The sequence below is a fragment of the Lissotriton helveticus genome, chromosome 1_1 (assembly GCF_964261635.1).
Source record: "Lissotriton helveticus chromosome 1_1, aLisHel1.1, whole genome shotgun sequence".
Classification (NCBI taxonomy): Eukaryota; Metazoa; Chordata; class Amphibia; order Caudata; family Salamandridae; genus Lissotriton; species Lissotriton helveticus.
Genome location: NC_136057.1, coordinates 626,364,243 through 626,391,563, shown reverse-complemented (window position 1 = coordinate 626,391,563; position 27,321 = coordinate 626,364,243). Strand labels below are relative to the sequence as shown.

The following is a 27,321-nucleotide window of genomic DNA, read 5'->3' as shown; positions in this document are numbered from 1 at the left end:
AACTAAACCAACATCCCATGAAGACTTATACTTTGCTCAAAAGAATACCCTTCATGATCCTACATACTAACGGACTTCTACCTACATGCATTCCTTGGACCAAAGAATGTCCTGCAGCAATTCACATCTATAACAATTCCTTTCTCAAATATATTCACCCCAAAATTAGCCACCTCTACATCACCTGCCTCCACAGCATCCAAATTCCTTTCCATGCACCAACTATTTCAGATTCTCCAAAGTGCTCTGTACCTTTTCCTTGTCCCAGGTGCCCAAGACTCATTGAGTAACTTAGAAGCTGATTCTGAAAGTCTTGACACTCTTCCAGACTAGAAGGTTAAACCTGAAGTCACCAGAGGATGTTCCACACCATCTACTCCCAACAGAAAACCTTTCTTTGAGATTATCAGATAAGGTTCTTCCACAGCTAACTCCATCACTGAAGGGAGCCATGGTTGACACTTCCAGAATGGAAAATAGACGACATCTCTGCCTCCTCGCTTGGACAAAGACCCTCTGAATCATGGAAAAATGAGGGAACGCATACCCTCTTAAACCCTTCTAAATCTGATGAAATGCATCCACCACTCCAGCCCCTGAATCTGGTCTTCAACTCACATATTTCGGTAACTGAAAAGTCAGATGAGATGCATACCAATCTATTACCAAAGGACCAAAAACTTCCACAATCTTCCTGAAAACATCCTTGTTCAGCATCCAGTCGCTGTAATCTATCACATTCCTTGAATACCAGTCTGCATCCACATTCATCTTCCCTGGGAAAATATTCCACCTTCAAATCTATTTCGTGATCTGAATAAAAATCCCGAATTTTCTTTGTCAAATATGTTAATCTCGTTGACCTGCCTCCTCCCAACCTTTTTACATACATGACTTATTACATTGTGCATACGCAGAAGAACTGAGCTCCCAAATAAATCCTTCTGAAAACTTTTCAAAGCTAACAAACCTGTCTGCTTCTATAAATAATTTATGTGCTCTTTTCTTTCATCCAGGGACCAGTCACCCCCTGTCCTCCTTGTCAAAAAATATGCACCCCAACCAAGATTGCTTGCATCGCTCTCTAGCACAAAATCCGTCTGTGAAAAATCGCTTTCCCATTCCATGCCTCCAAATTCTTCTTCCACTAAATGTTATGTTATGTTATGTTAATGGTGATCTTATAAAGCGCTCGGCTACTCGGGCAAAGTGTCCCGGCGCTATACAGACCTGCAGAGGCTAGGCCGAAAACAGGCAAACTACTGTCCAAACAATATTATATACAAGATGTGGTGGTAGTGTCTCTCAAAAGAGAGAGCGTCCGCACATAACGTAAATATAACTCAAACTGAAAACAATTCAACGTGTAAAGTTACTAGTATAATGATCTTAATATTAGCCAACAAGGTGCACTGCTTTCCTGATTCACACCCACCACCAGGGGTGTCAAAAATAGCAAGAAAAAATGTCCAAGCTAGTATCAAGAGCCAAAGGAGAACAGGTCAGGCAAGCACTCTCTAGATTAATTAGTATTACACCATGTAGTCATCATCATTTTCAAATCATGATATGAGTAAGGGAAATAATTTAGATAGTAATCATTCTTCGCTAATAAGCCAATAAATAGTTCATTTGTGGATTGTGGATTTCAAAATACGGATCCAAATACTGATGTTTGTATTCCAAATCATTTATTCCATAAACATTTAAAACAGGTATTATATTTTCCAGCATACACCGCCGACACGTGTTTCGTCTTTTTAAAAGACTTTTTCAAGGCAAACAATAGTTATTATACTAGATTCTGATGAGGCAGATCCTGTCTCGCAGCCAGTGTTTTGGAGAAATTGATGGTCACAAACTATATCTGCCTCCAAAAGCGGTAAGCCCAGAAGACGCAGTTGTGATAAACACGCTCTTTTCCCATGAATTCTATTGTGGGGCATCAGATATAATCCACCTTTACAGTCCGTAATGGTGGAAGTTGTCTTGAATGGTTCAGCTGTCTTGCTTCGTGGAGGTTGAAACCTTCATATATGTTAGGTTAATCGACCCTGATAAGTCTTAAGAAACGCGTCGTCCGTAAGGAGCCTCCACTGCTGCCAACCAAGATTGCTTGCATCGCTCTCTAGCACAAAATTCGTCTGTGAAAAATCGCTTTCCCATTCCATGCCTCCAAATTCTTCTTCCACTAAATGTTATGTTATGTTATGTTAATGGTGATCTTATAAAGCGCTCGGATACTCGGGAAAAGTGTCCGGGCGCTATACAGACCTGCAGAGGCTAGGCCGAAAACAGGCAAACTACTGTCAGAACAACCAGGTCTTAAGCCCCTTCCTAAAGGAGAGCAAGTTGTCTAGTTTCCTGAGGGAAAGAGGCAGTTTGTTCCATAGTAGAGGTGCCAACAGTCTGTAAGAGCGTCCTCCAATGCGCGCTCGTTTGGTTGCAGGAACAATAGCCAGCGCTTGAGAGGAGGATCGTAAAGATCGTAAATCAATTCCTCCTTGATCTCTTGGTTCAAATAAACTACATCTCCATATCAAAACCCTTCCGCCAACCTCTGCGCATTAAAACGCTGAAGAGATCTGTAATGCAGAGGCCCCGGAAAATTTGCCAGAATTGAGGATGACAAAAGTCTAATCACACGAGCCAACTCCCTTAAATTTACTGATTCCTTCCTTGACATAGAACTTGCTTCCTGCTTTATCTTTTTTTTTTCTTCTCTGCTAAGCATGAACAACATTCCTTTGTGTCTACCGAAAATCCAAGAAACGCCATGTTCTGTGACAGACACATCACAGACTTTTCCACATTTATTACAAATCCTAAACCTTCCACCAAATCTGTCATCACTTTCAACTCCTCCATCAGAACATCCACATCTTGATTCATCAGTAAAATATCGTCCAAATAAATTCTATGTCTGGACCGGAGGCTTCGGATTATGCTAATCTTTCCTTGCTTTATTTTAACAGCATAAAAAATACAATGGATAACCCAATCAACCCTTGATGGCTTGGGGAGTATAAAGTAAACAGGTAAGTGTGCCAACAAGGGATTTGTTTATACAATTAGTTTGAATTATTTTTACTTTTTACTTAAAGCAAGCTTTTATGATATGCTTGCAAATTAATTTCTTTTGAAATAATTATCTGTACACAAACAACTCATAGTGTTAGTTCTTTAAAAATATGAAAACATCAGCATATGTCAAAAGGATATATGAAACAAATGTATCAATGAATAACGTTTCAAAACACGGGTGTCTAATGAAAAAATAGATGTTATCGTATTTAAAAAGAAATGCTCATGGGTACTAGATCATTGAACACACAATGTAGCAGGAAGTTGCATACATAAATAGTTGTTCATTGTACTTCTCAGTGACAATTGTGTACACTTTTTTCAAAATAGAAATTAGGCAAACCCAAAAACAAAGCAAATAGATATTCCCTATATTAACATTATACAGAAAATAAGTGTGGTTGTTGATGATTCTGTTGATGGGCTGTCGTCTATGCGACCATCTTCAGGACTGTAGGAGTTTGCAATGGTGACCCTCAAAAAATCAATTTGAATAGAGAATGTATTTAGAAAGTCAGGTGTTTGATGAATAACAACTATCCTGTCTGTGTATCCGGATCTGAATAATGTCGTAGCATTTTGCATCAAAATCTGCAGTACTGTTCTTATAGATAAACAGTGATCCTAGCAATTAGTACGCGGAAGATGTAGATCTGAATTGTGTTGTGGCAATGGGCTTCCAAGTCTGTGCTAACTTGCAGAAGTCTATGTTCGATGGCAAAAGTCGGCAACTGTGTATTTTAACAGCAGCTTTTTTAAACTTCATAAACAGACCACATTTCTCAAACACCCTCGGGAACATGATGGTCAAAAGAAACAAACAAGGGACAACACATCCCCAAGTCCATCAACCAATCACGACGCTGTATGCCTGATATAGCCTCTCTTCTTGTCACTACCCATCCTCTTTCTTTGCTGCTCGTAGCCTTCAGATGATTAGACTGCGTGTGTTTTACAATTCATAATGCAATCGCAGGCCGCTTATGGGCGCCTGCGACCGTGTTCCATGTTGCATGTTTTTTACTTGGTTTCTGCTTTAATGCTGCTTTAGGAAGTTAATGTTGGTATTCCCTGGTTGAACAGGACCGGCGCTTCATGGTTCCCGGAGGGAATAGTGTGAGTGTGTGTTCCCACGCGTGGTTCTGTTGAGTGCTGTGCTCCAGTACTGCCGGCTTCCTGGCTCCGGCTCGCGGGTCCCGTTAAGGGGCCTACGCGACTCTACGCATTTTACCTGCTGCGAGGTGCAGCCCACCTCCGAATTTGAGGGGGCACTGTAGGACGCACGACACAACTCATACGTCATTGCCAGCAAGCGTGGAGTTGGACAGAGGCCATTAGTCAGTTTCTGCTCCCTCTGAGCCTGTTGCCTCTGCCCCGCTTCCCTGGAGAGTTACGCCCTAGTTGGGTCGGTAGTGCTTTCAGGTGGCTATTGACACTCAGGCTGAAACCTGAGTCGGTGTGTGTGTGTGTTTGGACGCCCTTTGGGTGTATTACTGCCAGCAGCAGGTTAAAGCAAGACCGTTAGGGACACGCTCCCCGGGTTGTTAGGCCTGTGAATACTAGTTAGCAGGTGGTGTCCCTGAAGGGTGGTTTGGCCCTCGGTGGTTATTAATTTAGGGCTCTGCCCTAGTCAATTGGCTGGTCCCCAGCACCTGGAACACAGTCTCTCTGACTGTGGATGCACTTTTGGTGCTAGGCATCCCTTGTCAGCCAAATGTCACATCTTCAGATTGGGAGCATGTCTAACCAGGTCGACATGCAGTGGGAGGAGGATCCCCTTGCCCAACTGCCCTGGGACGATGAGTTTTATGAAGCAGTAGATGCGTCCATCTACCAGGCAGTGGAGGAAGTAATGGCTCCTATGGAGGAGCGTTTGTCCCAAAAGCTTGAGCAATTGAGTGCTCAGTGGGCTCCAGTAGAGCCCAATGCCTCATCTACACTCCAGGGTGAAGCACCTACTACCCCTTCTACATCCCAGGAAGCACAGGGGATGGATCCTGTTCCATATAAACGTCCCAGAGTAGACGGGGTGGACCAGGACGCTTTTGTACGCTTGCGTGAGGCCTTCCTGGAGCAGAGCCAGCCTTTGATCACTCCGGTAGAGAATACTCCTTCCCCGGTCCACGCTGACCCAGTTAGTGACACCCAGGCCAACACAAACGAAGAGCCTGACACATCTAGATAGTGGCGCACAACATCAGGAACGGGTCCCTCAGAGCCGCAGGGGGTACTGCGGACATGTTTGACCCCAAACTCCTCATGCATCCCCGGTGCTCGGAATGGACCCCCTCTGCAAAGTTGGCAAGCTACGTGGTGGGCAGAATTCGAACTCCCATGGGGAAAGACGCCCGTAGTTAGCTCCGGACGGAGTGTCCTCGCCCCTTTTGGATGGGAAAGTCACGCAGACCCCCGAGTTAGATCCTAGGATGGTGAAATTTTTAGCGAAATTCATTAGAGATCCCAAGAAAGAGATAAACAGATCTTGGAGAGCGTGCCAAGATAAATTGTTGCACGCCTTCGGACCCCTAACCATGATCGTAGAGATGGCAGAAGAGGAACTCTCCGGATGGGCTCAGCGGGCCGTGGTTTTCCTCAGCAACGCAAATAGTGTGCTGTCAACAGACCATAGGAGGTCTTTTCTCATAAAGGTGGATCCAAAACTTGGTGACTTAGCGAACTCTGAGGCAGGAGCGGTGGCCTAAGGGGGTCTTTTCAGGGAACCCTTTTTCAAAGAGTTGGGCAAGTTCGTGAGCACGTTTACGTCGCTTGACAAAGCCCAGTCTTCTATTAAAGTATTTTCCTACTGGGTTTTCTGTGGGGCCAGCCGAGGCAGGAACCGCTCGACTGGCCAGGACCCCAGAACACCAGGGGGCAAGGCTCCAGGCAAGGGCAGTACCAGAACCAGTAAAGGTACAACAATTTATACCACTCCCACAGACGCCGTTCCAGAGGCTGTGGTTCCAGAGGAGGGGACAGCTCCTCTACCACCGGTAAGTGTTTCTTCAGAGTCAATTCAATTCAAAAACTTTATTCGATCATTGATTAATGATCATAAAAGTACATACATACATAAGTGATAAAACATGAGGATATAGCAAATTTTAAGTTAATCACATATCAAAAAGGGTGCTTTTCCTCAAACAAATCGATTTTAAAATAAATACAGCAGTAAAAAAACAGATGTCCTGTGAATCAAGTCCAAATAAAAGCCCATGGCCGATACAATAGTGGATACATTATATTTTTTGAAAAGCGGTTTCAGATATATTTTTCGGAGGTGAAGATAGAGAGGGCATAACAATAAAAAGTGCTCCGTACTTTGTTTTGTGGTCCCATCACACGGACAGGGGGCAGTAGTATAGGTCTTCATTACAGGATAAGCGACAAGCAAATGAACAATCCCCATCCGTAATCTTGTCAATACATATTGGTGGGATCGGATAGTGACCAATTTAAAATATCCTGAAAGCCCCATTTCTTCCTTAGTGTATCTGTCGTAAAAAACATGTGTAGAGAACTGGGCAATAGCTGCGTTACGCTTCCCCATGCTAACCCTCAAAAATTCATGTTTAAGCTCACTCTTCGGTATATCTAAAACACAAAAAGGGTTATCACGCACAGTAAGATTAAAAACATCACTAAATGTTCGAATAATATAGTTAAGCCAAGGGATGCGGGAACATTTGTCCATATGAAGACAGTCTAAAATAATTTTCCTTGTGAAACCAGTCTGTTCCTTAATCCATATAGATCTCCATACTAACAGGGGTCTTAATCTGATCAAGTCAGATAGATGTTCTAGACCAACCTCCTGATGGATCAGCTTTGTTGAGGCAGAAGATGGTAAACACAGGAGTTTTTTTACAAATTTGTTTTCCTCAACCTGGAGCATGTTGTTATTACAATGGCCCCACACTCCTGAGCCATATAGGGCCAGAGCAACACATTTATGGCGGTATAAGTACAACATGTCTGGTATCCGTCTTGAGCCTAACTTGGATGCGAACTTAAATATGCCAAAAGAACACTTGGCCATTTTGGCTCTTACATTAATCATTTCAGGTGTCCACATCCCCCCTCTGTTAAAGGTGATACCTAAATAACAAAATTTGTCCACCACTTTTATAGTTTGGTCCATAACTGTAAAGGGCCTTAAGTTTTTAATTTTCTTCCCACAGGGCATTATAAAAGTTTTTGAATTATTAATTTTTAATTTTCTCCCATTAATAAAATCTGCAAATTTATTCATAAGTTTTTGCAACCCAAGAGGTGTTTGTGAGAGCAGAACCGCGTCATCCGCGTAAAGCAATATTGGGATGGAAAGGCCATCAGCAGTCGGTGCATCTGCACTGATGGTCCGTAGTTCCGACTCAATTGCGTTTATAAAAAGGGAGAAAAGAAGAGGTGCAAGGACACATCCCTGCCTAATTCCAGAACCTACTTTGATACTGGGTGTACACTCCCCCGATTGCCCGTAGCGTATCTTAGCCGTCAGATTCCTATAAAGTTGGGCCAAAAAATAGATAATATCCTTTGGAGCACCCATGTCCAACAAGGTTGACCACAGAAGACCATGATCAACCAGGTCGAAGGCACTGGTCAGGTCGGCAAAACAAAGAAACAACGAGCCTTGTTTAGCCCTTGTATATTTGCATATAATAAGATCTAAATTAATGCATTGTTCTATGGTGCCTAACCCCTTGCGGAATCCATACTGAGAATCCGCAAGGATCCCTTTATCTTCTACCCATTCCTCCAGACGACTCAGTAATACCCTACTCATAATTTTTAGGGAAGCAGTGAGGAGAGAAATCGGGCGGTAGTTTTTTGCCTCACCCCTCTCCCCTTTTTTATACACCGGGATAATGATTGATTCCCCCCAGATCTGTGGGGCCGCAATCGTTGCAGCTGCATTAAAAACCTTTGTTAACAATGGACTCCAGATAGAAACCTCGGCTTTATAAAGGTCAACGGGTACCCCATCAGGGCCCGGCGCCTTTCCCCCCTTACTGGCCCGGATGGCGGCATCCACCTCAGAGACTGTGATATTAAGAGGTAGGGGGATAAAAGCCACGGTCTCCCTATCACCCTCTACAACTAGTCCTTCAGGGTTAAAAATGCTAGTAAAATGAGCCACCCATTGTTCCTCAGACACCTGAGCAGACATTACCGGGGCTTCTTCATTTTGGAGGAAGGGACTATTGACAGTGGACCAGAAAAGCTTTGCATCCTTAAGATCCACTGCCTTAGTCAAGTTGTTCCAGGCCTCTTCCCTTAGTTCCTGTTTTCTATCCCTCAGATGAATAGAGTATTCCCTTCTAAGGGTTTTAACTGCTTCCTTATCCCTGGGTTTACCCTTAAGAGCAGCTTTGAGTTTTTGTAAGGAGTTAGTACATTCCCTGTTAAACCATCCCCCGTTAATCCTAGGGCCCTTTGGTTTTCTTCCAGTTAAAATTTGTGCAATGTTTTTATTAATGATATCGAAGCTAGCTAGAATATCAGCATTATCCCTTTCGGGTTCAAGGCAGCATTCCACCTCGTCTATACAGGCAGACACAATGGTACATAGTAAACTTTCCTCATTTTGCCTACCCCATTTAATTCTAGGGCCATTAGGTCTATGTGGAACTACATCTGTCACTGCACCATGTGACGCCTTTACTTTATCCCCCCATAAGGAGAGATACATAGTTAGACAGTTATGATTGCTTAAGGCTGGGTCTACTATTACGGGTAAGGAACACAAAGCTGTAATACTGGAGGAGGCAATGAGGTAGTCGATAACCGTGGCACAATTCCTACCAATAAAGGTCGGTACCGAGTTACCCTCACTGTCTACGCCAGGTAACATAATGCATAGATCCATTTTAAGCATAAGAGTGTTTAGAGATTCCCCATAAACAGAATGTAGAAAATGGGTCTGATCTTCCACCACCTCTCCCCCATACCCACACACCCCTTTGCCAGCAAATGGGCACATGTGAATGTTGAAATCTCCGCCCCACAGAATATCAAAAGACACATCACTGCGCCCATGTAGCCTTTCCACCTCCGCTTCTAGTTCATCAACCATATATGTTTTTGAATGGTTAAAGACATTGTTATAATGGTTTATTACTAAAACATTTCGCCCATTCCTGTGTTGTAACCACAACAGCTGGGAGTGCAGACCAACAATCCGGTGGGTTTTCACTCGAACCGGTAACCTCACAGAGAGCAATATCACCATCCCACCACTGGCTCTCCCCATGTTGGATGGCTGAGCATGGCAATTATAGGCAACATACCCATCAAGATAGACATCTACGGCCGCCCAAGTCTCCTGGAGACACAAGATGTCAAATTGGGTTATAAATTCTAACCATCCTAGACAATCTATCTTATTATTCCACCCAGCAATATTCCAACTCGCCATCTTATATCCCCGTTCTGTTAAACTAACAGCCTCCCTAGATGGTGGGGGTAGGGTATGGATGTGAATTACTTCCCCTGGCACGGGGTCTTCAGACAGTCGGGTCGGAGTTGTACTTCCATTAGCCGGGGTAGGAATATCTGAGTTACAATGAAGCTGCCCAGAATTACATGTATTACCCCCAAAGCTACAAGTAGCATTGTAGCCATTGAGTGGGTTAATATCAGTTGAGCCTTTTTCCCCCGTGCCTGCACCCGTATCTCCCCCTGTGTCTCCACAGAATTCCTTACCCCCCTCCCCTGTGGCTCGATGGCATCAATCGCAGTCTTCCAGGCCACTAAACACGTCAAACCTGTTGGTGGTGTCTAGGGGTGTAAAAGGTTTAAGATGATCCATTCTCCTGTGTGTTAGGGAGTTGTACCTTGGTCCTACAGTATTCCACCCATACGGATCTACAACTATGGGAGGTTGCTTGTCGTTAAAAATAGATCCATTTTTGTAGACAGGTGGACGATATGGGTTTGAGAGCATTTGCCTCAATAAGGGGGGGGGAGGAGCTTGCCTTGATGGATGATTGGGTGGAAACACCACTGAGCGAGGGTAAAAATATGTTAGGGGACGAGGGGTAATAGATTTACTACCGTGGTCAGAATGCCAGTTAAGTATAAAATGGACAGCATTCTGATCTCTAAAATTAATGACCACTATGTCTCCCTCAATATCTTTGGATCTTCCTCCCAGCCAAGGAAGGCGGCGGACATGGACAATTTCTCCATTGATATTATTTACAATAGGTCTGTGTAGACTTAACCAGTGCGATATTTTATTTTTCAGCTGGGCAAAGCATTCCCGTTTGTTTTTCTCTAGCTCTGGTACCCCAGTAAGAACTACTACAAAGGGTACAGCTTCTGGTGGGAGTTCTGGAAGGGGGCCCTTATTATAGTTACCTCGAGCCGGCCACTCGTTTCCTCTAACTCTCGTCTTAATCCCTGGAGCTTGACCAAGGTTATTCGGCTGTCCATTAAACGTTACAGCCGGGGACAATGTGGGTTTACTTTTAAGTACAACAGGGTTACTCCCTGGTGTGCTTCCACTCATATTATTTGAAGATTGAGGCAAGATGGTAGTCTGAACAGGGGTTGGTATAGTAGTTATAGCGGGAATTCCTGGTGAGGTAAGTAAAATCGGAGTTGGTATAAGGGGATTAGGCATCACTTTATTAAACCCTATCTTGATTCCCAGTTCATGTTCTATCCTCTCAAGTCTATTTTCTAATTTATTGAGTCTGTCTACGATAGCCAGAGTATGGGTCCTCAATATAGACTCTATACTATCGATCAGGGCACCATTTAGTGGTTCCTGTAGCGTCACAACTGCGGGGGGACAGTCGGCGGTGGAGATAACAGGGTCTATAAGGGGGGTTACGCATGAATGCGTAGGTGATATAACTATCCTTCCTTTTTCTGTTACTTTAACCCGTTCTCCCCTAATACTGTCGTCCTTTTTGATGCCAAAGTCTGCATGATTAATTTTCCTCTTTGGAAGGTCGGATTTTTTACGCCTTTTTGTCGGAGGAGGGCCATAAATTTTAACTGGTGTGACTTTTTTTCCCCTACTTTGAACTGCTTTAGATAGTTTAGGAATAGGGGTAATTTGTGCATTGGTTATAACAATAGATTTAGTTATACTAGGAGTGGTAGCAATAGTTGGCAATTTACTAGTAGTGCCTAAGGGTTCAAATTCACTCGTAGATGTTCCCTCTCTAAATATTAGAGGGATGCTGTCCTGCGAGGGGGTACAGATATTTTCTGTAAGAGTTCCGTCCCCCGTGGAGCTAATTAACACTGGTGAACCCGGGAATGGTCTATTCTTTAGGCTTTCAACCGACCGCCGTCGCTCAGCCCGAAGTTCTTCAAGGGTGGCGGTGGTAGGAGAATCCAAAAGAGTTTTCTTAAAATAATTATCTAATTTCCCATTTATCAAACTCACAGGTGTCTCAGGGCCAACTAACTCCGGGGTTAGTATTTCAGTTGACATAATGATTGATAATATAGTATAACCCCGCAAGCACTTACACAAGAGTCCTAGGTCGTTTAGTAATCGACCAGGGATTATGGCCCAGTCCAGTCTCTTTAGGCCTCTGACGGCCGCAGACGGTCCCGCCCTTGTCCCGGGCTTCTCCCGGCGAGCTCCTGCGCGCTCCCGCGCAGCGGTAAGCACACGTTAATAAATAGCTATTACGATGATCACCCGGTCGTTGGGGGCGGGGCGGGGAGGGAGAGCAGCCCAGGTGGAACGGGCGGGGTTACTGGGACTCCTGGGAAACGTAGTCCCAGCCCTCTTGCTCGCAGCCCTCAGCCCCTGTCTTACTCCAGCAGCAGCTAACAGCCCACAAAGGAAAGGAAAGTGCCCCTCTGCGAAGCGGGACCCGCGCAGCGGGTTCCGCGAGGCGTTGGAGGAGAGGCAAAGAATCCACGGGCAATCCGGTCAGCAAGGCAGGTTTATCAAGGTGTTCTTCAGAGTCTCTGGTGCTTGTGGGTGACCGTCTGGCTGGTTTTGTGAGACAGTGGGAAACATTCACGTCCGATGCTTGGGTGTTACAAACAATCCTGGGGTTTCAAATAGAGTTTTGCGGCAATCCCAAACAGTTGGTTCCACCCAAGCCTCTCCAATTCTCCCTCCAAGAGGCGGCCTTGGTAGACACAAAAATGTCCACGCTGTTAGACAAAGGGGCCATTTGTCGCACCATTTTACACCTAAGCAATATGTTTTTGGCAGAAAAGACGGATGAGGGCCAGCGCCCATTGGTGAACCTCCGAGAATTCAACGGGTGGCTAGTATATCGCCACTTCAAAATGAAGGGCATTCATCTACTCAGAGATATGTCCCACGGATTGGATGGTCTATCTCAATTTAAAAGATGTCTATTTGGCTATTCCTGTTTTTCCGCCGCACAGACGATTTCTTCAGTTTCTCTGACGAGAATTTACGTCTCTTCCTTTCGGACTCTCCTCCGCTCCATGGTGCTTCACGAAGGTCCTCCGACCGGTCGTGGAATACCTCCGAGTGCGAGGAACTCGTCTTATCGTGTACCTGGACGACATGCTTCTGTTGGCTCAGGACCCGTATTTGCTTCAAACCCAGTTACAACAAGTGGTCGATCCCTCGGAAGGCCTCAGGCTTGTAATAAACGTCAAGAAGTCGTTATTGGTCCCGTCTCAAAAAGTCACGTTCTTAGGGTTTGTGGTAAACTCGGTGGATGTGACCCTCAGCCTTCCGGCATGGAAGTTGAACAAAATGTGACACGAGTTGCGACGCACTCTGGCCAAGCAGAGGGTTCCCCTTCGACAGATCACCCACGTGGTGGAGCTTCTGTCCGCTTCCATCCAGGTGATTTTTCCAGGTCCGCTCCACTACAGGGCCTTACAGCGCCTCAAGCCTCGGCATTTGTGGATAGGGTGTCCCTACTCCCATCCGGTTTTCTGGTCGGACGAGGCATGGGAGGAGATTCTTTGGTGGCTCTCCCACATGGAAGCCTGGAATGGGAGGGCGATTTTTGGTTCAGCTCCGGATTTGGTAATTGAGTCAGATGCCAGCGGGTCCGGTTAGGGCGGCAGGTGTGGCGATTTCTCCACAGGAGGGTCTTGGTCTCCTCAGGAGCAACCGCTGCACATCAACTGTCTGGAGCTCTTGGCAAGCTCTTTTGCAGTGATGTGCTGAACTAAGGAGAGAATCCAGTTGTGTGTCCTGTTGATATATTGGCGGTATGGTATATCAATCATCTAGGGGGCACCCACTCGAAGGTGCTGTCAGGTCTAGCAACAACCCTCTGGAAATTTTGCCTGGACTATCACATTTCATTACAGACAAGAGTACCTCCCGGGTCGAGAGAATCAAGTGGCGGACAGGCAGTCGCGCTATTTCACGGATTCAAGTCTCTGAAAGTTGCATCGGACGTTTTTTCTCTAGTACAGGAACTTTGGGGTCCTTTTTCAGTGGATCTTTTTGCCTCAAGGCTGAACCGCCATCTTCCCAGGTTTTTCAGTAGGCGATCAGATCCATTAGCGGTATCAAGGATCATTCCTACAGGATTGGACGCAGGAGCAGGCCTTTGCATTTCCCCTGCTCGCAATGATTATTCGGGTATCGGCTCAGATCGGGAGACAAAAAGCAAACGTAGGACTCATCATTCCAATTTGGAGGTGTGGTTTCCAGTTCTGCTGGAACTTTCTTGGGATTTTCCAATCCGACTTCCCCACTTTCCAGAGCTACTTCTCAACCCGCATTGGATCTCTCATCAGATGGTGCTCAGCGGAGCCCTCCGGCTCAGGGTGTAGAGTATTACAGGAGTAGATGATCTCTCCCTGGTCTTTTGGGCTTCGCTGATGGCCTCTTGTCCAAGGCCTGGGCGGACAGGACGGTCAAACGCTATAGATCGGTCTGGCAACGATGGTGTTGTTGGTGTATGCAACAGGGTTGTGAGCCCGTGGGCGCAGATTTACCTCATGTTTTGAATTTTCTGGCAGGTTTGGCCCAACAGGGTTTGGCATTTTGTTCGGTAAATACCTTTTGATCCGCTATTTTGGCAGGGCATGTGCCAATTCAAGTTAATCCGGTGGGGGAACATCCTTTTGTATGTTGTCTCTTGCAGGGACTCCGCTTGTCGTTACCCCTGAAACCTAGTTATTCTGAGTTATGGGATGTGCATAGGGTGCTTAATCTGTTTTTGTCATGGCAACCTAAATAATTTTTGTCACGAAAAGAGTTGATGGCGAAGTTGGCGATGCTTCTTTGTCTAGTCTCCTGCAGGAGTGTCCGATGTACGAGCTCTAGACATTACGGGCAGTGTTTTTTCTCCTTCGGGGTGGCTTTTACAATCAGGCGTCGGACGAGGTGTCATACTAGATTATTGAATACCCAGCATTCCCCAACGTCCCTAATCTGTGTGTGGTTCGCTGTTTGAAGGCATACGAGAAAATGTCTTTGGAGTTGAGGCCTCCAGGATAACGGCAACTTTTGCTAACTCTCAGAAAACCACAAAAAGCGGTTTCCATTCCGACAATCGCATGGGTGCAATGGGTCATGCAAGAGGCAGGCATTAGTCTGCAGCAATTTGGGGCACATTCAGCTAGGGGAGCAATGGCCTCTAAGGCTTTCACGCTGGGGGCAAGGTTAGAGGATATCATGAATGCAGCGGACTGGTCCTCGGATTTGTCCTTTAAAAGATTTTATTTCAAGCCTATAATTGATATGGCGCATTTGGTGGTAAGTAAGCTTTAAACTAGCATAATCTGAAGCCTGTGGTCCGGACATAGAATTAAAAATGTCCTAGCTATCGTAACGGAAAGTTTCAATTCTATTAAGGACTCGGAGGCAAGGATTATCCTACCCTTGGACGTTGTCTTCATTGCCCACCCATTTAGGAGTAAGTACAATTTTACACTAATTGTCATGGTGCAAAATGTTGCTCAATGGTTCGAGTTAACGTTTGATTATGCTCCATTTGTTCTTCTATATCTCAGAGTGCAAGTGTCTTCCAATGTTGGATGTTTTGGTTCAGTTGTGCCTTTGGTGTTTATATATAGGTATTGGGTTGTTTACCCGTTGGTCTTCTATTCCTGATATTGTCCTTTTCATTCCAGGAGGTGACCCTGGGAAACAGGTAGGTTGACTGGAGAAGATGGGCGTGACTCGCTCATCGAAAGAGGATGGGCAGTGACTGGAAGAGAGACTATATCAGGCATACAGTGTCGTGATTGGTTCATGGACTTGGGGATGTGTTGTCCTTTGTTTGTTTCTTTTGACCATCATGTTCCCGAGGGTGTTTGGGAAATGTGGTCTATTTATGAAGTTTAAAATGGCTGCTGTTATATAGAATTGGAACTTTCCGTTACGATAGCTTTGAAATTTTTCAATATAATCCTCATTCCTCTTTCTCTCAGAAAACCCACCACTGCCTGCATCACTTTCGTGAAATACCAGGATTCCCCTGACAATCCGAAAGGCAGACACTGAAACTGAAACAATTGATGCTTCCATCTGAACTGGAAGAATCTCTGACTTTCCCTTGCAATAGGAATTGTGAAATAAGCATCTTTCAGATCTATTTTCACCATCCAATCCAATCCTGATTCTGTAGCAAATCCCTCAGGCAATGAATTACCTCTATTTTGAAATGTGATATATCACATACTGATTGAGATTCCTGAGATTTATCACAGGTCTCCAACCTTTTTCTTTTTTCTCCACTAAAAATAAGGTACACCTCAAAACCCTGTGTCTTTTTCTTCTACTTGAATAATTGCATTTTTCTCTAACATCTGATTTACCCCCTCTTGGATTCCCTTCTGCTACTCCGCCTGAAATACTAAGGGGCATATTAGCAGGTAACCTCGTTAAAATTATCGCAGTTTTTGGTGTCAGGAAAATGCCGCTAAAACTGCGATAATGGGCTTGCATAATGCTGTATAGAATCCAGTAGAAGACCAGGTTAGATGTCCTGCACATCTAACCTGGGATTCTATTGAAATTCTATAACGCATATTAGCAAGCCCATTATCGCCATTTTAGCGTCAGTTTCCTGCCACTAAAACGGTGATCATTTTAACGAGGTTCTTGCTAATATGCCCCTAACTCTTTTAGTTCCTCCAACTGCACAGGATCTCCATCAAACTCTATTACATATCCTGTTACAAACTGCAATGGGTCTGTTATAATTTTCATCCAGAGATCTTTGAAATACTTCAATCTCTCTCCTACCTTAAAAAGGGATAAAACCAATAATATTCCTCATACTCATCTTGTGCTTGACCATGTCCACGACCAAAAGATTGCCCCTAGACCGTGCTCCTCTCCTTCCTTGAATTTCTCCTCTCTGAGGATAGAACTGACCATTTCCCATCTGTTCTCTGGGCTATAAAACCTGCCCGGCCAGTAGCTTGCCCTCTCCTACCAGCCCTACCATAAAAACTGCTGCTATGAAACGCTCTTCTCATAGAAGAATGTGCATTATCCAGACTAGTAAATGTCTTTACATATTTAGAAATGGATCCTACCAGACCCTCTCCAAATAGCAAACCCTTTGCTTCATTTGATGACTTCTTTTAGCCAATTCACTTAATTTAGGATTTATATGCATTAATAATGGCCTGCCTCTTTCTGCAAGCAATGCAGCATTTGCGTTAACCAAAATTGCTCTCTGACACCATCCTCTCAGTAGTGCCAAATCCGCCTCTCTACCCTTTAAAAAGGATTCTTCTACCATGTTAAAAATTCTAACTAAGGGACCCAAGACATCGAGCAGTTTGTCCTGGCAAATCTTAAGCAACTTCTCCAAACCCTTCATAGGATCCAAACCCATTTTAAACATGTATGTTATCATATCCGGTTCAAAACTGGGAGTAAGGGTCACTTTATCGTCAATCACTGGTCTTGAGCATTCAGCTCTCATTAAATTGTGTTCCTTTCTCTCCAGAGGCTGTCTCAACCTATATTTGATATATTGTGACACATGTTCCATAGGCCACTAATCCTTACCCGTAGGATGTCTTATCTCTTTCGGGTCAAATAATTTCTCTCCAACAGGATCCTTATTCTTAGTTCCTGAATTCATGACACTTTCCTCATTTTCACATTCATTCTTGTACTCTAATTCAAGTACATATTCATCCAGATTAAGACTGGATTTTCCTTGATTTTCATACTCAAGTGCATTAAAATCCTCCAGTTCAGCGTTTTGCTTACCTTTTCGTGTTCCGCCAAGGACACCTGAAATTTGCGAGGCACTTGGGCCTCCTCCTTTTCCCTCCAAATGTCTTTTATTTAGTAAACACTTTCCTCCTGGACCCCTATTATCAGATTCATTGTCTGAAACTGAAAAATATTCTTCCTCATCAACTGTCCTCCTATCTCTTTTACCTAAAATTAGTTTAAACGTCTCCTGAACTACTGCTTTAACCTCATGGCTCACCAACTTCCTTGTTCTTTCCTCTCTTGCCTCCTCAGATATGTGATCTATGTCAATTTTGCCTAAACTCAAATTCCTAATTCTCTATCTTCCTAACTTAAAACTTGCCCAAACTCTTTTATTATGTTTTAATGCCGAAAACCTAAACAGAGTAGTTTATTTATTCCAAACGCTTTGTTACTTCAATAAACTCCTACGCACTAACAAGGTTCGTTGCTAGACCGGTAATGCCAGTCCAAAGCAAAGCCTAGCAACTTCTCAGCTCCACCACCACCCTTCCAAAAAACCTCATGGATGTGTGACACCACCAAGTTCCTTACGAATGTGTCTCCATTAAAACTATTAATCTAAGACTTGTCTAGCAGATACCTTTCTACTTAAATCATATTCCAACATTTAAATACATATTCTTCTAAATACATTTGCATTGAATACTTAACTTTTCACACAAAATACTAAAATAAATAATAAATATAGACCCAATTCACCATTAAACAGACATCACCAATTCTACCCAAAAATTGGTATATCACACTGTTTCAAGACTCAAACGAGCACACAAGACCTAAACAACATTCTGATACTTATCTTACTCCGAAGCAGCAACAAAAGAGGAAGAAGATGTAGGACGCAGAGTCTTCATATGAGATGAACATTCTTTTTTGTTTGTGATGTTTTAAGTTCCATTCTGGGAAGCTTTTAAGTTGTTGCTGCTCAGAAGAAAGTAATAACAGATTAATGCATAATGCTAGCCTCCTGTCTTGACATAAAATCCAACTGCTGACCCAGTCACGCTTTCTAACTACAGACCCATCCCCCTCATTCCATGACCCGGAAAAATCTTAAAGAAACTGATCAACTGGCCCCTCTCCATCCACCTGAGCAACCAACAGCTGCTCAACTCCATGCAGTCCAGCTTCAAGCTCAACCACAGTACAGGAACAGCACTCATCACTGCCACATTTGCATGATTCTTGACAGGAGACATGGAAGCCCTCATTCTCTTGAACTACTCTGCAGCACTTGCCATGGTCCCACACCCCATCCTCATCAGGCACCTGCATGAGATTGGCACCCAAGGGACCAATCTCTTCTTAAGGGATAGAACACAAGCTGTCAATCTGGCACCTTACTACTCAGAAGCCCACAAACTCTTCTGCAGTGTGACTCAAGGCTCATCGCTCAGCCTCACCCTCTTCCATGCATATGATCCCTCTGGCAAACATCCTAGGTGCACACAAATACAGCCTTATCTACATAGATGACATGCAACTCATACTCTCCCTCTTGGACAAGACCGCCAACACAAGAAACAAGTTCACCACCTGCATGACCGAAGTTGCTTACAGGATGGAAGACAACAGTCTCAAGCTCAACACAGACAACATAGAATAATAATGTTTGGCAATTACACTCCACCACCATTGGACTCCAACCAGTGGCGGTCGAACTCAGACCCACACCAACAATCCACGCTAGGAACCTCGGAATAATCATCAACAGCAAACTGGACATGACAACCAAAGTCAATGCTGTAACTGCATCCTGCTTCCACACCCTGACAATGCTGAGGAAGATCGTCAAATGGCTCCCACCCAACACTAGAAAAACTGTCACTCACATGCTAATCACCTGCAAACTGGGCTAAGGAAACACCCTCTTTGCCTGGATCACCAAGTAACTCTCTAGAAGACTACAAACCATCCAGTCATTGGCAGCCAGACTCATCCTCACCCTCCCATGCATAACTCAATACCTACACTGGCTCCCAATACACAAATACGCACAATTCAAACTCCTCACACACACATTTAAGGCACTACACAACTCAGATTCTAAATACCTGAACAGTCACATCTTCTTCCACCAACCACCCAGACATCTCCGCTCTGCAAGAATCCTACTTGCACACATCCCACGAATACACAGAACCAGATCTAGAGGATGGGCATTATCTTACATTCCTCCTAAAGCAAAGCATGACCTACCATTCCGCATCAGACACTCCTCCTTTCTTCTTAAATTTCACAAGAAGTTAAAACCCTGACTTTTCAATTAATGAAACTATCATAAGCAGGGCTAGTCACACACACCTGCTGAGTGCAGGAATACCCTCATGGGGGACAGTGTGCTTTACAAACACACATAACATAACCGTCTGCATGAGGTATTTGGTCAGAGAATAGTAAGGAACTCCTTAGATTTTTCACTACCTTGACTTCCAATTTTAAACCAAAAAAATAAATCATTAAAAACTGAAAAATTACAAGATTTTAAGATCAAGATAAACACATTATTTTGAATTGTACAGATAAATCTCCAAGTTTTCTCTTTCACTCAGTATTCCTTTTTCACTTAACTGCAAAGGTTGTTTACACAGTGATCACCAGCGGCGCATTTACTACATGTTGCTCCTGTCTCATAAGGTTTGGCACCACGATAATTCCCCCTGCAAGACAAAGTATTATATTAATTGGTGCCCTTGTTTAATACACAATATCAAATTAGCATCTGAAATATGAAACTGAGCATCTGGAAATATTCTATGGAATTTAACACAATTTCAAGCATGAAGTAAGACACAGAACTTCAGTCAATGGAATAAAGTTACCTTTATGGTGACTAAGCTACTTTTAAGTTCTCTTTCCTCTTCCTGGAGGAATTCAGAAACTAAAACTGCTGGTGGAAAAAACACCATTGCACCTTCTGTTTTTTCCCGCTGGGTAGTTTTGCCTCCTGATTTGAAAGGTTGAATGATGAATGATATGCAGTTTCAATTTTATGGCATGGTAATAAGAGATCAGTTACTCACCTGTAACTCCAGTTCCCCAGAGTTAGTATATTTCATAGATTTGCATGTTTAAATCATTCTCTTCAATCCTCTGTAATTTCAAAATAGCAATTACAATGTTTGTTTTTTTTATCCTCATTTGCCTTTACCCTCTTGTAGGAAACACCCCCCACCTTGTGTGTCTTAAGTAAACGAGCCCAGAGATCTGAGTTATATCTCATACCAGGACACAAGTGACTTATTGGCGGAAGGATCCAAAAGATAGAGGGCTAGCTAGATTACTCCATCGAGGTGTCTTACAACCTGTTGAACCACAATATTGAACTGGGGGACCCGTAACAAAGGTCCATGGAGCAGAGAAGGCATAATCATAGGACCCGGGGGAAAAAAAAACAGAAATCCTATCTCCACTGTATCAATAAGTCCCAAAACGCCAGCTTTTTTTTGCTGCAAGATCTGGCCAAGTCCACTCTAGATAATTCATATAGGGACGTCAGCCAGCCTGAGTATGTTGGTGCGGCAGTATCTACCCAAAACTTGCAAATTTGTCTTCTTGCCAGAAGGATTGCATAAAAGAGAAAAGATCTTGCATGGCCGGAAATGGTATCATCAATGCCAAAAATAATTAAAGGAAGGGTAATATTCAATGTAGTATTGAGAATAGAGTCCAGCGACGCCTTCACTTCCTCCCAGAAGAGGCGAATAGGAGGACAATCTTTAAACATGTGCACGTCAGATGCTTCTGGCAAATCGCATTTGTTACATGTTTTCCCTGGCTGGAATTTTGATACTTTTAAGGGAGAAAGATAAGCACGATGTGCCGTGAAGAGGTGATTGTGCCTCAGCCATGCTGGTTTGACTATTTTATGCAGAAGGGTGAATGAATCCATCCACAACTGGTCGCATTGAAAGCCCAACTCACCTCCCCACAACTAATCAGGGAGTTTAAAATCCCAATCTATCTCCTACAGAATCATCCACTACCAAAGTGAAACCTCTTTACCACCCCCTGGCCTTACCACCAGCTGATTTTCCAAGTTGCTAACTTTTCCCAGGGGGACACCCTTTCTACACAGTGCCTGAGCCCAACTGTTAAGCTGCATATGTTTAAACCTCGATAGGCCGGGGCCTACTCTCTCCCGTCTCTCTTCCCAAGACAACATTGAACCCCCTGCCAGCAAGTCTCCCCACTTCAAAATCCCGGCATCCTTCACGGGAATCGCCAGGCTGTCCTGAAGACAAGCTGGAATACCTGGAGAGTCACAAAGGTGCAAGATTTGAAAAGTAGCAAAGCCCTATTTTCTTTCTGATTATTGACCAACTTCTAGCCAAAGATTAAAGAATTTTAAATTTTACCTTTTTGAAAAAATTGTTGGTCCCCGAATTTAAACAGGAAGCCGTCAGTTGGTAGATCAGCACCTTCTAGCATGGCCCAAAACATTTCTCCTCTCGATGTATTAGAGGGTATTTTTAAACGCATTCTGGAATGCGAGAGCTGAAAGGCCCATGCATAATATTGCAGGTCAGGTAGTGTGAGCCCTCCTTTTTCCCTCCTCCGCCTTAACTTCTTCCATGCTAATCTAGTGGCTCTATATTTCCAAACGAAAAAATTAATCTCCCATTGATATTTATCTAGCTGTTTAGTATCAAAAGCCAAGGGGATAGAATTAAAAAGGAATGTATATTTAGGGAGGATAGACATCTTTACTAAATTTGTCCTCCCCAAGATGGATAAGGGGAGGTAGGCCCAAGACTTTAACTGTTTCTGACATTCTTTAAAGACCCGATCTATGTTGTTTTCTGCAATTTTGCCAACCTCCTGAATAATTCTAATTCCGAGATATGGCATGGAGGAAGCCACGTCAAGTTGTGTATTAGTGATGTTCCAGGCCATAATTTCAGTTTTATTTGCGATTAGTTTGCATCCTGAGACCTTGCCGAACTCCTCCTCCCTCTAATAACTGTGGGAAATGCGAGGTCGGGATCAGATGTCAAAATAAGAATGTCACCTGCGTAAAGGGCTACCCGCCTTTCCCACCCTCCAAATTTAAAAGAGGAAATATTAGGCTCCTCTCTAAGAACCTGAGCAAAAGGCTTGATATAGAGGTTAAAAAGGAGGGGGGAAAGCAGGCAGCCCTGCCTTGTGCCCCTTGTAATTTTAAAGGCCTCCGTCAAAGAGTTGTTGACAAGCAATCTAGCTGTTGGTGCCTTATAGAGGAGTGCTATCACTCGACCGAAAATGTCTCCTAGATTGAATTTTTGCATAACCGCGGCCAGATAAGACCAGTTCACCCTATCAAAGGCCTTAGTTGCGTCCGAAGTGAGGGTGGCCAAAGGAAGAGAAAAGGTGGAGGTGATGTCTATGGCCCCGAGTAAATCATGCATGAGGTCTGCTAATTGACGCCCTTTTACAAAGCCTTTTTGATCTTGATGGATGATCGATTCTACTACACCCCCAACCTATTAGACATAATGGCAGTAAAGATTTTATAGTCAGTGTTGAGGAGTGAAATTGGGCGATAAGACCCACACTCTGTCGGATCTTTCCCTAGTTTGGGGATCAAAACTACAGTTGCATCACTCCATGAATTTGGAGGATCCTCTCCCTTCAAGAGGATACTGTTAAAGACGGTCGCCAAAGTTGGAATAACAGCCTCACTAAGAACCCGATACAGTTCCCCCGGTAAGCCGCCGGGGCCGGCTGCCTTCCCTCGCTTAGCTTGTCCAATGACCTTACTCACTTCTTCCACCGAAATCTCTACCTCCAATCACCTTCTTTGCTCAGGTGAAAGTCTAGGCATGGAGACTTTATTAAGCCAAGAGTTTCTCGCTACATAATCTTCACTGATGTCTTCCTTATAAATAGCCTGGAAAAAGTCCTGAAATGCACTCCAAATATCAGAATTCGAAATCCGGGGAGCTGATTCGCCCTCCACCCTTATCTCTCTGATATAGTTCCGCGCTTGATCTGATTTTATTTTCCAAGCTCGGATCTTGCCTGCTTCCTCTCCGAATTCGAAATGGGAAATTTTACTCGCCTCCCATCTACTAGCGACCCTTTCCTGTAAAATATTTTCAAGTTGATTTTTCAACGAGACTAGCTTTTCTTGATCTTCATTTGAACCTATGTGGGCGCCTAGCTTTTGTTCGATAGAATTAATTTCCACCTCAAGACTGTTAGTATTATCCCTATATACCTTTCTTCTGTGAGAGGCTCTACTAGTAATACAGCCTCTCAAAAAGGCTTTCAAAGCCTCCCAAACAGTGGAAATGTTTGCAGAATCTAGATTAGCCTCAAGGAAATGTTTAGCCTCAGATTGAAGGAAAATATTTCGGCCTCCTCCAATAAGATAGTACGATCGAAGGACCATGAAGCATGTCTAAGCTGCTGGCCACATTTTAGGCTAAAGAAGATAGCCGAATGGTCGGAGAGATGGGATGGGAGACATACTATATCTTCCAATGAGTCTTTAAGACTATAAATAAACAGTGCGTAGTCTATTCTTGACTTATGCTTGTATTTTAGATTCCGGAATGAGACCCCCAGTTTATCCCCTTCCCTTTCCCTCCATATATCTGCAAGCCATAGCTGTGCCATTAATGTCACAAGCAATTGCCTAGATTTAGAAAATACACAGGCTCTGGAGTTGGGCGTTTTATCAAGTTTGGGATTTAACACAATATTAAAGTCCCCAACCCAGATTACAGGGTCCTGGAGGGCCACCAGATGGCATCGAATAGTATCTAGGTAGGAAGGATCGTCCTGATTTGGGCCATAATAGCCCACCAGAGAACACAACTCTCAATAGGAGCCATCTCCCACTGTGATCCTCCTTATACTCCACTATTTGGGCCTTTGCTTGTTTTTTAAAAATAAACAGAATCCCTCTGATATTTGCAGTTTGATCTGTACACACAAATTTGTTTATCCATTTCTGTTTTCTTAATAAATCAGTAGTCTCAGATTTAAGGAGATGTGTTTCCTGTATGGCAATGACCTGTGCTGGGGAGTCTCTCAGATATTGAAGGATTCTATCTCTTCTACCCCTCGTGCGCAGGCCATTGACATTCCAGGATAAATACTGAAGCAACGTCATAACATCTCATTCCCCTCAACCATCCCCAAAGACCCCTTGTCGGACAATCCTCGCTCCATCCTGGACCTTGTTAACAAAGAATTCTGAGCTCGATACTTCAAACCCTGATGATAACCAATACTAAACCTCAAATAAAACTGCAAGGGTGCTGGCATATGAGGAATTTTTAAAATTTCACCCCACCACCCCACGTGTCCCTACCCTCCGCCCACCCCCTGGAAAACCCATCCCTACTTACACTGGCCTGATGTATTGCCAGTATTTGCGCCCTCTGACACCCCCCCTACTCTACCCGCAATGCTACATACCTATACTAGGAAGTAGTACATACTATTATTTATTCTCTTTTTTTTAGCACTTTTAATAGCTATTTTGTGTATTCCTTTTTTTTTTATCCCGTGTATTATAATTTATTTATTTATTTTTTTCCTTGTGCTAAACTTAAGGAACTGTACCGTTATGCTACATAAGTTTTTTTTCTCCGATATACAGAATTGATTACTATATAAAACCTGCCTCTGAGCACTGTTGGAGATTGATACACTGTTAATTGAAAAAGGGACTCAGATTTACATATTTAAGATGATGAAAGATACTCTATAGCCTAGGTTATATTCCCATCGAACTTCCTCCTCCCCCACGTGAGAGATCCCTTAGGGATTCCAACAGCTCATCAGCCTCGAGGGGGGATCTGATGTTATGCATTTTGTTATTGAACATAATCCGCAGATACGCGGGAAATTTCATTTGCACCGTGGCGTCCAGAGATCTAAATTTCTCCATCCTTTGACCAAGTTCCCATTGCCGATCGAGGGTGGTCTTGGAAAGATCTGAGCGAACTTCAAATGGGAACTCTGAACCCTTTAATGTCTTGGGTTTCAGTGCCAAATTTAGAATCTTTTCTTTTAACGTGTACGTGAGGAAATTAACTAATATTTTCCTGGGTTTGACCCTGCCAGGGTTTAAACGAAAGGGGTCTCTATGCACCCTTTGGATGTCTTTCTCCAAAATATCAGACGGCTCCTCAAGATTTAATGAGTCTTTTAATAGAGCAACCACAAAGGACTTGATGTTGCTTCCTTCTTTCCCCTCCGGGACCTTCTGAAGCCGGAGATTATTCCTCCGTGAGTAATTTTCTAAGGATTCCACTCTCTCCCGCATGGCTTCTCCCTCTCTTCGTAGGTTTCGAATTCTTACTTCAGCTGACCCCAGGTTTGCTTTAAGTGCCTCCACAGCACCCTCAAAGGATTCCGTCCTTTCATAAAGTCCATCCACTTTTTTCTCGAGGACTTCACAGGCTGCCCTAATCTCAGTTTGATTCTCTGCAGAGACCAAAAAAACATTTCTTATATCCGCCTTCATAGATGTAAGAAGGGCCTCAATTGAAGCTCCAGCTGAATTCTCTGCCCCCCCAGAACCGCCAGCCTCTGACCGAGGCAGCGTAGGCAGGGCAAGAGTTTAAACAAGGGGCCCCCCGATTCGGGACACAACCTCCCCAGAGCAACCAGGATCAACTAGTATGGTCTGGAGGCTAGCTGACCCATCCATCTGTACTGTGAGCTCAGCGGCGTTTGTAGGGGAGCCCAGAGGGACTGAGGGAACCTCAGACATTGAAAGATTCTTGTTAGAGATCATGCTAGCTCTCAGAGAACTTTTAAGGTCTTTAGCTCTGACCTCTTTCACACCTCCCACCCCTTTCCTTGGGGCGCCTGACTCAAAATACCCCCATCAGCACCTTCTGAGCTGGCATCAGCCCTTACGTCTGCGACCGGTAAGGGCTGGGAAGCCTGCGAAGCCTGTAGGCGTTGAGTGCCCTTACCTCGTTTAGTTTTATTTTTTGCGGCTTGCTTCTTGCCTCTATGCTTATTAGCAGTAATGGGGTCACTCTCATTTACTTCCACTGACAGAACTACGTCCCCTGACCTCTTTTTACTGGCGGCCCCACTCTCACAGTCTACACCATCCGGTCCAGAACCATCCTGTGTCAGCGCAGAAGAAACTACCGGATCCTCAAGCCTCCCTTCCACTGATGAAGCCGCTGGAAAGAAGACGCTGATTGCTAAGCTGCCGCTTCTTATGCCTCCGCTTGTTCTGACTCTGCCAGCGTTGCCCCGGAGGAGACCGCGGGCAGCCGCTCTGCGGCCACGCCTCAGCTACACGGCTGCTTGCACCCAGTGCGGCAGGAGGGAGGGGTGTGGAGACCGTGCTGCGTCTCCGAAGCACATCAGCGAAGCAAACGCCAAAGCGAGCAGGTAAATGTGAAGTTTTTGGTTTTTTTAAAATTTGTTTTTATTGGCATTTTCATCATAAGAACAAAAAACTTGTGATAATAACACATCAATAGCACAAAGCAATAGCACATCACAATTATCCAGCAGAATAGCGTCTTCACTCTGGTGATCAGTGTTTTGCGCAGCAGCATGTAACTCAAAGTCCAATCTCCTCCGCTGCGATGCATGAGTCATCTGGAGTAGTGTGTGGCATGTGTCAAACGTCTAGCATCCCCCAGTTACTCGAGGCCCGTACCCCCGAGTTCCTCTCGCGGCCACTGAAAAGGGATCTAAGGCACACCCAGTGACAGTCCATTCTCTCCTGAGCTACCGTCTTCCCAATCATTCCCAGGGTCCTTTCCCTGACCCTCCTCACCCCCGTCGTCAGTATGTGTGCTGCGTCGTTCCATGAAGCAGGCCCAGAAGTTTTTCGGCCTGTTCCTGGGTGGCAGTAACTCACTATAAAGTTCAGTCTGCGTGCAGCAGTATGTCATCGTGTTTCTCCAGTGTCGTATTGTGGGAGGGGGCCCTTTCATCCATCGCATGGCAACACACCTCCTAGCAATCAAGAAGGCCATGTCTACACCCCTCTTGCGCGATGCATGTAATGGCCTAGAGTCTCCCAGCAACGCCAGGAGGGGATCTGGTGTCAATGTAAGCCCCACTGTGTCATTCACTTCTCTATACACTTCACCCCAGAA

The 27,321-nt window shown here is 44.3% G+C and overlaps 1 protein-coding gene across 11 annotated transcripts in view; it reads right to left on the bottom strand.

The window, feature by feature from the left end:
- LOC144770317 (GLIPR1-like protein 1) overlaps positions 1-27,321 on the bottom strand; it is a 1,599,314-nt gene that overhangs the window by 581,591 nt on the left and 990,402 nt on the right. For 10 of the 11 annotated variants that reach the window (XR_013598868.1, XM_078654790.1, XM_078654780.1 and 7 more), the window contains one exon: positions 19,823-19,911. Coding sequence is in view for 9 of the 11 variants with exons in the window: in XM_078654790.1 (XP_078510916.1) it covers positions 19,823-19,911 (89 nt within the window). In the remaining 2 variants the exon portion in view is untranslated. Of the gene's footprint in view, positions 1-18,055; positions 18,173-19,822; positions 19,912-27,321 lie in introns of all 11 variants that reach the window. The other variant, XR_013598866.1, reaches the window with a different exon arrangement.